The sequence below is a fragment of the Manacus candei genome, unplaced genomic scaffold (assembly GCF_025592945.1).
Source record: "Manacus candei isolate 608988 ecotype Guabito, Panama unplaced genomic scaffold, ASM2559294v1 h1tg000088l, whole genome shotgun sequence".
Classification (NCBI taxonomy): domain Eukaryota; kingdom Metazoa; phylum Chordata; class Aves; order Passeriformes; family Pipridae; genus Manacus; species Manacus candei.
In genome coordinates, this window is record NW_026138136.1 from 4,417,677 (window position 1) to 4,430,368 (window position 12,692).

General features: G+C 35.3%; 1 protein-coding gene across 2 annotated transcripts in view; it reads right to left on the reverse strand.

Moving 5' to 3' along the window:
• GABBR2 (gamma-aminobutyric acid type B receptor subunit 2) overlaps positions 1–12,692 on the reverse strand; it is a 474,253-nt gene that overhangs the window by 145,810 nt on the left and 315,751 nt on the right. For both annotated transcript variants that reach the window (XM_051812706.1, XM_051812705.1), the window contains exon 12: positions 9,502–9,609. In XM_051812706.1, coding sequence (XP_051668666.1) covers positions 9,502–9,609 — 108 coding nt within the window. The remainder of the gene's footprint in view (positions 1–9,501; positions 9,610–12,692) is intronic.

The window sequence follows — 12,692 nt, forward strand, 5'->3', positions numbered from 1 at the left end:
GATGCAACATTAGTGATGTACTGAGTTCCACCAATGGCTTTTCAACATTGACTGAAGAATTAATTTACCCTGTCTTTTTTTCAGAGTTAAGTTTGTTTGTTCCTGGTAACAGAGTTAGTTTCTTGTTACCAGGAACTTCACCTGCCTTTGTCAGAAGAAAATATCTTTAGATTTATAGGAAGGTAAATTATTAGGTAAATCTTTGTGGTTTGGTTGATTGGTTGAGTTTTTAATTGAATTCATAGAAGCATAGTAAGTCTGGGAGTAGTTTTGTATCTATTTATAGGTTTGGATATAAATATATATATATTTTCTTTTTCATTTAAAATGTAGGGGTTTTCTGTTTAAGAAGGTGATTCTGGTTTCTCTCATGTAGATCAACCATTTCTACTCTAGCTGACAGAGCTGTCCCTTGCCTTCTGGCACTAGCTGGATAAACACTTAATGGTATTAATTAACTTTTTTTCAGTTGTCTCTTCCCCAGACTCCGGGGATGGAATCTGTAGAGAAAAAACCTTTTTAAAGGATCCCTCTGTGAAGCTTCCTAGACCTTATTCAATTAAATGAATAGCACTGACAGCAATTATAAAAGCCCTCAGAAATCTGAAACCAAATATTCCTCTCCCTGGTACATAGAGAAATCATGCTGATAAGAGTTCTTCCTCTGAGCTGGAGGGGAAAGGGAAAAAATAATAGAGTTTTGGGGGCAAAAAATTATAAAGTCTTAAAGGCTGGAAAAGGAAGCATAAAACCACTCCTGAATTTGCCTTCAGGATACTCTCTCCACTGCATAAGCTACTCCTTCCTTTCCCTCAGTATGATTAATAGACACCTCTGGGTTGGTCCCCTACATTAAGTGGGTTGACACAAGTGGGATGGCGCCATGAGGTTGGTGATGCAGAGGCAGTGGTAGGTGGATGAACTTTGCCATACGTGGGTTGAGGGAGATATCTATCTTATAGTTATTAAAGCCATTAATATTTTAGAGAACTGTACTGTAATACATTCTTAATTTCTATTGTGTAATGGAATGAGAAAAAAGGACTATTGAAAACACATTATACATTGTTCCAAATAACTCCACAATGTTTTTTTCAACAGCTATTATGAGTATTTCCTATAATAGATTCTATGATTAGTATTGGGAACACATCACGCTGCAATTACACTAGCTTTAGTGAGTGAATGCTAACATTTTAGAAAGCATGCTTTGTAGAAACAAGGTTTTTTGACCAGTAAGTCACTGGGAGTAAAAAGCTAAGTTTTACACTCTTAGAGGTATTTTGATTAATTTCATGGAAGATTTGTATATCTACTTATAAAAAACAAACAAAAAAGTTACATTTCTGTTTCCTGTGAGAATCTACTGTGATCCTTCTAGTCTAGGAACTTGATGACTTTTTCTGCTTTCCAGGATAGTGGAGTGTGTAGTACTCTTGACAAAAATGGACAATCGGATATCACCAAAAAGCTTGGTTTTGAGAATTAAATAGCTACAGTCACTAGCCTGCTAAAGAACACATTTCTAAAGCACGTTCTCTTTGCTAACTCCTGTTTAGGATAATTGCATCATTGGGTAGACTCATCCTCTCAATAACAGTATTGCGAATGTGGATCTGTTGACTCTATGCCTTGATGCCAGGAGAAGCTATCCAATCAGAGGACACATTTCCTCTTTTCCAACTCATATAAAAGAAAGCAGGAACATCCTAGTGGTAGTGCTCCCTAGGGGATGTAGAAGATAGAAACTTTACAGATGTTAGAGAAGGAGAGGGATTCAGTGACGGGTTAAAAAAAGTTATAAAAATCCTCATTTTTGAAAGCCTGAGCCTTAGTCATGACTACAATGCACTAGAGAATTGGAGAGGTGATTGTTTTACTAATATTGCTAATCCAAGCATAATGAGCCCACAGAGTGATACAACATGGCTATTTTTCACAAAACTCTTTCGAAAGGACAAAAATAAAAAGCATTTTCATTTAAAAATGGCACTAAAGAAATCTAACTCGACAAAATCAGAACCAGCTATTTTTGCTGAACTGTGCTTTAGAGAATAGTCTTACAAACATCCCTGAATATTGTGTTAACTTCTGCTTACTACCATAAATAAAGCAAGACATTTTGCCTTGAGAGAGCTGCATATGACATCAACACAGCAGGTCAAATTCACCTTCGAGAGAAATGCACCTGTTGAGCCCAACATCACATTGGCAATAAGGGTGAAGGAATTTCTGCGAGAGCTGTGAATTCTCATGTTTACTGTTAAAAGGAATCCCAATCTTCAGGAAAAAAATGAAAGTGCATAAAGGATTTGAATGCTCTAGAAGAAATGTTCTGATTTTGTTTGTGATAACATTAAAATACCTAGACTTTAATATTTTCCTTAATGAAAAATTCTGTGGGAAAGCATACTACATCATTACCAAATAGTTAGGAACATCAATGCACTTGATTACATTTACAATCCAATTTCAAGCTATTCAGGAAAAAATTGCCTCATACTTTGTAGCGACATGTCTTTATTTCTCTGTCATCCATTAGTCTCATAATACATAGAAATTATGGTTGTAGTACCATTTATGAGCAGTTACATTTCACACACAGTTTTCATTGTTTTTGTCACTACTGAGTTTGAGCCTTATCAAACTGTACCATGCAGAAATTTACATACATAAATTACTTCAAAAGCAGATTTTTCTCCTAGATGTACAGTTCATTAGCTCAGTTTCTCTCTGTGACAGGAGCTTGAGATTAAGCTCCCTGATCCATATTTATATGAATGTAAATTTTAGAGATATGATTCCTATTGTTCCTTGGTTGACACTTTGGCTGATCAGCTCTTATGAAAACCAGGATGTTTATTTTACATCTAAATATGGATTCTAGGATTACACTGACTATTTTTGAAGCTTTGGACTTAAAATTTATAGTTGTAGCTATTTGGGGGAAAAATAATTTGCTTTCTACTTATATCGCTTTAGGAAATACTGTATCTGTATATTAATAACCCATGAAGTCACCTGAATAATTTACACACTGCACTGTACGTATCATAGATTACTTTGTCCAGTGGTAAATATTCATAATAAAAAAAAAAATCCTAAACATAAGCAAATTTCAAGCTGCTGTCTTATTTCTTACTCTCAGGAACTGAACAATAACACTGAACATTGCTTTAGGTATCCATATGCTGGTTCATTTTTAGCAGATGGTCCCTAATAGATTGTTACTGTTGGTATGGTTACCCAAAGTAAATTTCTGGATCCTGACACATCTTGTCTTCAGACTTATGATCTCTCATATATATTTAGTAGAATACATGTGTATTCCAGGGGAAATCCATCGTATAACTTTTTTTCATACACACAAAAAGCTCTGGCTAGATTGAACAAAAATGTTCTGCAAAAGTATGAATATTTACTGTCTGAAAACTGACCTGGAAAAATATATTATAGCAGTGGTTACAGAAAGAACTATCGGATGATATGAACTATATTCATGCTAATACAGAACCGCGTCTACAAAGGATTAAAGTGAATAAAGGAGACATGGCCTGTGAGGTTCTGACCTAAACCCTCTGTCATTATAATCTGGAGAACTTGGCTTCATCTATTTTTAAATGACTAAGATAATGGGTAACTTTTTTTAAACCTCTAGCACTTTTGTGAGAAAAATTATAGATTGTAATAAATTCTAAATTCCACAGGTGGCTCAAAAAACTTATAGCAAATTTATGTCTAGAGATTACACTTGTTCTATAAACTTTCTCGCAGAGGTAGTCAAATGAGAGGTGCAGATAGCAATCAACAGAGACAAGTTGTGAGGAGAAGAGAGCAGCAAAAAAGCTGATAATCGTGCACACTCCAACTGCTTTAATCTCTCTTTCCCCCCGGGGACACTGTGCAATTGCAGGAACTGGCAGCTTCCCTGCAGCTGGCACCATGCAGGTATAGGAGCACACAGCCAGCTGCTGCCCACCCTGACCTGGGGGGATCAGAACCTGGGGCTGCTCAGAGTAATCCGTGTGCCCTGCTCCCCAGAAAGAGCCTGGATGGTCTTACTCCTTCCGGTTTTCCCATGTGCCTGTTTACAAGATATTAACTATACAAATTATGGAGGTAGAGCGGCCAGATTTGTGTTGGGATGGAGTGGGAAGGCAATGAGCTACAATTTTGAGAATTCCTGCTCTGTTTCACTCAGGTAATAAATTTCCTTCTCAGAAACAATGAAACAAAAGAATGATTTCTGAAAACTATGCTCAGAGATATTCCTAAAGCATAACAAATAATTCTATGAAGTAATTATTTTACTTCATTTGGCACTTAACTCTCTTATATATGAGACTGTCTTTCTCAAAACTCCACGTTTGCTCCATGACAGTGGCATTATGTAGAAAACTAAGGCTGAACTGGGGAATGCACACAGGGAAAGAAATGGAAATTGTAGAGATCTGAGCAAGCTGTAGTTTTTCAGTTATTGACATTTAGCCACAACATAGAACTTTTAATGTTTTCATGAGCCCATTCTTCATAAAGAAAACCAAAAGAAAGAGAATTCAATTATTAAGAGCTGCATGCATCAGCAAAAGGAGCCTTTACATCTTTGCACACCTCATCAGCTTGAGCTAAAACAGTCACTAGTAGCTATCATGAGCTGTACAACCACATAACAGGAAGACAAGGTACAGGTTTTGCCTGTAGGTTTTATAGGTACATAGTAATAGAAAAAGAACAGAGAAATTCTAAAATCCTGTGTTCAGATTTTATGCTCTGCCCACACTTCTTGTGCAACCATTTTTGCCAGTCCTAATCTCAGCTTTTTTCTTGCCTCTTACTCCTTTCTAATTCCTACATTCCTTTCCCAGTCTGTGTCCCTACTTTTCAGGCCTCCCATTTTGCCTCTAAATTTCAATTGTAATCTAATTTTTAAGTCAGACCTAATCTCTCATCTAGTTTGCCACTTAAATACCGAACTCAGGCTCTACATTCCATCATACTCAGCTTTCTTCATCAGTTCTTACAGCCTTTCCTGTCTTTACTGGCTTGCAAACTTAGTTTAATTCTAGGGGAATTTTAATACAAATTCAGTCTCCCTCTTCAACATTTTCTCCCAGTATACAGTTCCAAGCTTTTCCCTACCCTTTTCACATGGACAGGTTTCCCTGTTGAAGCTCCTAGCAGCAAACCTGATTTCTCATCTTCAGCCTCTTTCCTGCTCCCAACGTCTTGGCCCTACCATTCCCTTGCAGTGCCAGCCTCCCATCCTAGTGTCAACAACATAGTCTGTACAATCTCCTACCCATCTTTGTAAGGCATGAAGACCATAGCTCTCTTCAGTAGTCTTTTAAGGACCTAGGAGGCCAAATACATGAAAATAAGTTTGCCAGATGGCAGCCTGACAGGCATAGCTAAGTCGGGTTAGATTGATAAGTCATTTTTCTCTGTTGTGGTTGGTTTCTTGCCCTGTGATAGTACCAATACAGAGAAAAGCTTATGAATTATCATGAAGGAGTAGAATAATGTTGGCAAAATTATAGCAGCACAAGCCTCAAGAAAAGACGCTGTTATACATCCCTTGTGTAACTATATTCTGTATTTGTCTTGTAACAACTTTTGTCAGCATGAAGACATATGCCACCAGAAGTCTACAGGGGTAGTAATAATTGAGTACAAGGATAATTATTTTCAGTGAAAATTAAACATAAAAACCCCCACTGTGATGCCACAGTTAAAGAATTAAGTCCAAGTAGACAAAGCCAGAATGTACTATGTTAACGGTAAGACAAGCTTATAACATCAACTGAGATGTATTCCACTTTCAAACAGGAACTGCGACAAAGCAATATTGTGACCCACATCATATTCGTGTTTTATTGTAGCCATCTAAAAATGGCCAAATGGTTGTCTTTGTAGGAGCAGAATATATAAAACTTATGGAGGCTTTAAATACCACGACTTTGAATTTCTTACTATTCTGGTATTTATCAAAAGTGTATGGGCTTTATTTGGCATGCAGGAGTTATGCAGGAGCAGTCATTATGCAGGACTGCTTTAACACCCCCAAAACCCCAAGACAGTGCAGATCCCATCAAAACAGACAGCTTCTTATCCTTCTAAATTTTACCAGAAGGTCTGGCTTCTTCAAATGGTTCAGCTCGCTAAAGCTTCCCCAGGACATCATGTGCTCTCCTGCCACTGATATTCTCCTCTCTCTCCTCTCATCTGCTGCCAGCCCTCCCGCTGCCAAGGGAAACATAAAAGTAGTTCCCACCTCTCACTGAGCAGAAGACATTCTGCTGCCCAAACCAACAAAAAGGAGACATAGAAACCCAGAATTGCACAGTTATTATTAATACTAATTCTATTCTATTTTCCATTACCTCTACTAATCTTTTCAAAACTAAAAAGTAATGTATTTCCCCCTACTGACTTCGTAATTTCCATTTGACAAAATCGATTCCTTTGCACCCCTCTGTTTCTGTTCCAGTTAAAATTAATGCATTTTTAATTTGCTTCCTTTGAGCCCTAGGAAGATCAAAGATGGTAACCAAGCTCTGGGAATTTTGCAAAATTTGTTCATTAGTAGTTTGATAGCAGAAGGAGTGTATTCTTAATTTTTTTGTTTATTATTTTCCAATAATAGAGGAGTGGATGTATAAATGGGTGAAAATAAAAGAGATTTTTGAAAGCTTTATAAACAACAGTTAATGAGAATCTTTGACTAATTCAAGACACTCTAAATACTTTAGTTCCACTCTCCACTGCACTAAAATGGAGCCATAGTGTATTTTTATTATTTAAAAATCTGTACACTTTCTCACAATGAGACAGAAATCCACTCATCTCTTCACAAAACCATGCTGTGCACTTAAGATAAGTGTCCAATAAATGTACGGAAGCAAGCTTGCCCTATCTGATGAAGATAGATTTATTCATCATATTCTTCTCTCCCTTACTTAATACTCACTTTAATGAAATCAATTAACCAATATTTTCAAAAGCTGAACAGAGATTCTTCCACGTTGTGAAGAAATTTCACTGTTGGGAAAAATTTTCCTCATGAAAATATTGAGGATGACAGGCAAAAGTGGTAGGCCTAAATGTTATATGGATTTTACTGTCATACTTACATACGAGTAGTAACTGAAGCGATTACAAATTAATAGGATCCACAGTACTTAAATAATTTTGGAACTTTGTACTCCTCTGACTGTAACACCAGTCTGCTCTATCATGACACAGCTAATTCAAGAAACATTAATGTGCTTTTTCATGCAGCACTACTTTTGTTTATTTGTCAGTATAGATATTGTTTGTGAAAATTTCTAATGTCTGTGCACCCAAAGATAGAAAATATTTGTAAATAATATCTGCAGAAAATGGAAATGGCATTCTTGTAAGACATAAGTAAAGAGTGCCACATTTTTCAATCAAGTCCTAAAGCCAGTTTTATCTATCCTGGCAAATCAAAGACAGAAAATGTATGACTAGTAAATATTTATCCTGGATAGCTAATTTGTTTTACATTAAGAAAACTGTTGTCTTCTATGATTCATGCTTGTGTTTTGGAGTGGGATATCCAAATAAAGCACTCTTTAAAGTTTACAGAACAAAATGCATTATTTACTTAATTCCAGAATATTGAATAGGGCACCCTAATAGCCTTGAATTTCCAGTATCACTCAGAGCAAAGTAGCTCATTAGTCAGCATCCAGATATCTGAAAGTTTATCTCCCTTATACTGGTTGGTGTCTTTTTAACTGATCTTAAATAATTCTTAACATCCAGCTGTGCATAAACAATTGCAATTTGCAATTTGTTGAAGAACAGGGGCACTGTAGAATTGAAAAAAAAAAAAAAGTAATTGCTTAGTAAGAGTTCATTGTAGTACCTGTTCATTCCTCTTTGAAATGTACGTGTTGTGAAAATGATAAAGTTCTGAGGATAATAAAGGTTATTAAGTAAATGCTTTTATGTGTTAGACTGAGAATATATTGTGTAAATTCAATGATTTACAAAGACTTGTACCAACATAGCTGAAAACATATTTGCAATATAAAATTTAATTTTTCAGAAAGATAAAATACTGGCTCATCTTTCATTAAAGAAGTTTAATATAGAAAGTGTAAGATCCTTGACAAATATATATAGAAGACTCTGGTAGCATAAACTGATATATTACAGCGGGCTCTTTGCACAGGTGCAGAAAGGGTGGTTTCCAATTCCCTCCATCCAGAGTATCCTGTTCCTGGTACAGAAATTTTTTATAATTTTAGGTTTTTTTAGCATATTTTGTATTTACTCTTCATTATTTTTTACAATGAATGATATTTGGGATTTAATTAACAAACATTTAAGCAAACCTGACAGGACAGAATAGTAGGGGGAAGTACTAGGTGGCTGTGTTGTTAGGGTGCCAGAGTGCTAGATCCAGTTCCAGATGCAATTCCTTAATAACTTCAGACACAAATCCTCTTAGAAACTGAGTTAACTCTCTGTGTTTATCTGAAGTCCAAACCTTTTAAGGGAAGGATGTATCCCATTGTAACAGACTCCCTACACATTGCAATTGTGGAAAAAATAACACAGTACTGACAAAAAAAATTAATAATAGAGATCTCTGACCACACATAGAGGGAAATAAAAAGAGAAATCTGACAAGGTTTTGGAATATTGTTCTACTTATTTTGAATGTGACTCTTTATCACTTACTAGAATAAATATATTCAGATACACATAGGAACTGCATTTGGCACTACTCTATAATAATACTAATTTTGTTTCTCTGTTTCATGTGCATTTCTCCTAATGCTTTTTCTGTCAAAATGATTTCTATTCACCATTTTTCCAATTTTTAAATAAAACCATTTGATTAAAAGTACTTCATGTGTGAAAAGAAGCTCCACAGAGGAAAGTATCAAATGAACAATACATACATGAAGTGCTGTACTAGTCCTGAGCTGAGCCTAGCTGTTTACAGAAAATATGCTGTACCAAAAATGACAGAGACAGTTGTAGTTCAGTTCTGATCAGTCTTAGAGTAAACTTGTGGAATTTCAATCAAAATTAGAAATAGAAAGCTGTTTAAACAGCATTTTCTCTTGCCTTCTCCTACTAATTCATGAGAAATCTGGGTGTAACATCTGTATCTAAACCAAACGTAATAAGAAAACATTTCCTAACAGTTGTGAATCTACCAGAAGGAGCCCTCTGGATGCTGAAACAACATACTAAGTGAGAGTGGGGATTCGAATTCACTTTGACATTTTATAACCATCTCCACTGCCCACCTCTTGTTATAAAGACTGAAGAGAGGATGCTTGACTCCAACTCTCAGAGACTAAAAAGGAGATCAAGAAAGCCCCAGTATTAAACCATTCAGGATCTTTGAACGGGACACATGAACAGAGTCAGCACAGCTGTGGCCAATTAGGAAAGGTAGCAAAACAATTAGAAAATTATATTTAAAAAGCAATAAGAAAAGAGTTTGTTTCTTCTCACCTTTTTCTTCATTTTTACATTTTTGAAAATTGCATGAACTCTCCATGTTTTTGCAAACATTGCTCCGAATGCAGTTGTGTATCCCACTGTAAGAATCCATGTTCGGACCTAAAATATATATACATAAATAAAGGCAAAGTCATTTAATTTTCAATGCACAATGTGGATATCACAATTTAAGCCAACTTGTTTCTCAAGGCCTCGAGAAAAAAATATTCAAAGAACTTCACAAAAATTTTAACATTTCAGAATTTCTCATTACCTACTTGCTTTTTTAACTTCTCCCTCCATCCTCTCTCCAACCGAAACAAATCTGGATGCTGAATTAACCCTCTCTTTCATATATAAAATCACAAATCTCTTACAATATTCTGCATTTTTGTTCACTTTTGTTGTGTTCTGTACAGAGAGTGGAAAGAACTAATGGAGGAACTAGAGACAGACTATAAACAGTACTCAGTGAGTTAACATTAACAGTAACATTTTGATCAGAAAATGAACAGAGAAATAGAGATGTTATTCAGACTAAATAAGATAAAATTGTACTATGTGAGGTATGCATCACTCAGTGAAAACCCTGAGCATTCTGGAAAGATAAGAAAACAGGAACATAGTCTTGGTAGGCAGGCCCTGGAGATGGTGAGCTTGCACAGAGTGATGAAGCAATAGGACCCTGAGCTGGCCACAGCTATGACATAGACCTATCGAGACATTTTCCTCATAGTGAGCTTCACAGAGAAAACCAGAAAATTTAAAAACTAAAATAGAATTGATGTATGTAGTGTAAAAAGGAGAATAAGGTGTTGTTTTTTTTTTGTTTGTTTAATAGAAAAGCTTCAAATTGATCAAGAAGGAGAGAATACAAGTTACAAAAGCTTTTTTCTGCAATTTCCCAACTGCCCATAGCCTCTTGTACATAGGCCCTCGCTTTCAGACTTGTTTTGAGCTAGGACAGTGACTTTCAGAGTTGTAGTAAGTTCTGCACAACCCTCTCTAATTCCTTGGAAGTTTCTCTTTTCATTACCTATAGGTTTGGTTGTTTGAAAGCTTTTCTGCCCTCAACAGGCCATCTTCCTCCCCAAAGATGGGTCAGACACTACAGCGTATAGCAGGCAGAAGACCATGCAAGAGGCACAGCATGGAGCTGGAAGCCAATAGCTAAGAAATCACAAGGAGGAGGAACAATCTCATCCTCTTTTTAGAGACTACACATGGACCAGTTGTCAAAAAGGGAGACTGCACAGAAACAAAGAAAGAAGTCCCTTGCAGATGAAAAAAAATGAGGGAGAGACAATGACTAAAGAAAGGGAAGGGAAAGCTATAAAAAGGGAAAGCCAGACTTCTTTTGGCCGTATTGATCGTGCATCCTTGGCCAGTGGTGTTTTGTGATGTAAAACTAATCTGATTTAGAGAAACCAGCACATTCTGAGAAAGTATTTGGAAAATAGCCTTTAGATGACCTAAAGGCAATGTTTTTCATTGGAAACCAGGCTAGTTTCACATCTAACATCTGGAGAGTTTGGGATTTTTAACTTGTAACTTCAGGATATGTATATTGATGAGAAACGAGGTGTTCTAGTAAGATGAAAAACTTGGCATCTAAGATAAATATGAGTAATAATATAAGTACTTCATTTCTAAATATATGCTATCTAGTTTTTGCTTTTCCAAATTTTTTCAGAATTTCCATTTTAGTATTCAAAACGTGTTTTTTTTTCTCCCAAAATTTTCTGTGGAAAAGAAATTCTGAGTTTTCATAAGTATGAGCGATTGGGCATCAAAGCAGGAAAGAAAAGATATGAAAAAAAACATATTACACATTCAAAAACATTGATAAGGTAATAAGTGACATAAAATTACTGTAGTTCCTTACAGTAAACAAACAAACAAACAAATAAATAAATAAGACACATTTGATCCATAATGGTTGGTATTATGTATAGAAGACTGTTTAGATATATATTAACATCATAGTGGCACCTAATGTTGTGGTTTATCTTTAGCATTGCTCATACTGACCCTGAATTTAGAGTTCACTGATTGCTGGTTAATCTCGTTGTTAATAAAACTGATAAACCAACTGCGATTAGATTCAAACCCCACTTTGTGACATTCTTGAATGTGATATTGAAAAAGAAACCCCTAACAAAAAAAAAAAATAAAAAAAGTAATAGATATTTAGGTCAGCAAAGTATTATTTTTAACTGAAATACTTCTCAAGTCTGCTCATTATCCATTATCATACATTATGCTTCAGTAAAACCACTGTTAGATCAACTCTGAGTGATTCAACAAATTCATTTCATATCAACATGTTCATCTTAGCCAGTTACGTTTTTTTTGACTTGACACCAATAACCATACTTAGCATTCAATCTTTTTGCTGCTATTAATAAGTATTCAGCTCTTTTCTGTACAGTTTAGTGATATATTTGGTAAACAAATACATGGTATTTTCGTGTCTCTAATAAGAGTCTGATTTGTTCTCACTGAGACAGTAATTGTCTCTTGGGAATAGTAATAAATTCAATTATGCTCATAATATGTTTCTAACCCAATATTCAGAAAAATGTTATTTCTAGAATATTTAATTCAAAAAGTTTTATATATTCCTGATCTGGATTGTGCATATTAGAATAACATAACCACTGTCTGTATTGGAAACATTCTAGCTGAAACATACCAGGAGATTTTGTCAAAATGAGATCACTGTTGCTAAGAAGGAGATGGTAAGTTTCATATGAAAATAAATTTTTAACTTTGAAGAAAATTACCTCGAATTTGTCTGTTATAATTCATTAATGCAGCTGGCAAAATGAAAAATTTAGAAAACAGTAGAAGCCGCTGAAATTCATATATCTGCTCATTTATATTATTAAATGTATTATATCTCCAAATCCCACTCATTTGAAAGAACATGATAAAAATAACACCAATAATCATAGAGGATGACCATTATGTTATAGAATTGATCCAGTAATTCTCTCATGTTGGAAGTTTATAATGACGTATTTCGACAGAAAAAGCTGAAGAAGATCACCCTTCACCCAGTACCTACCAAATGAGCAGGAAAGAGGTCTCTTAGTAGACAAGAACTTGCATTCAAATACGTATTCCAAACTAGACACAAAACTTAAAAACATTCTTTTTTTTTCTTAATTAAGTGGTTAGGTCATAACAAAATTCTTCAT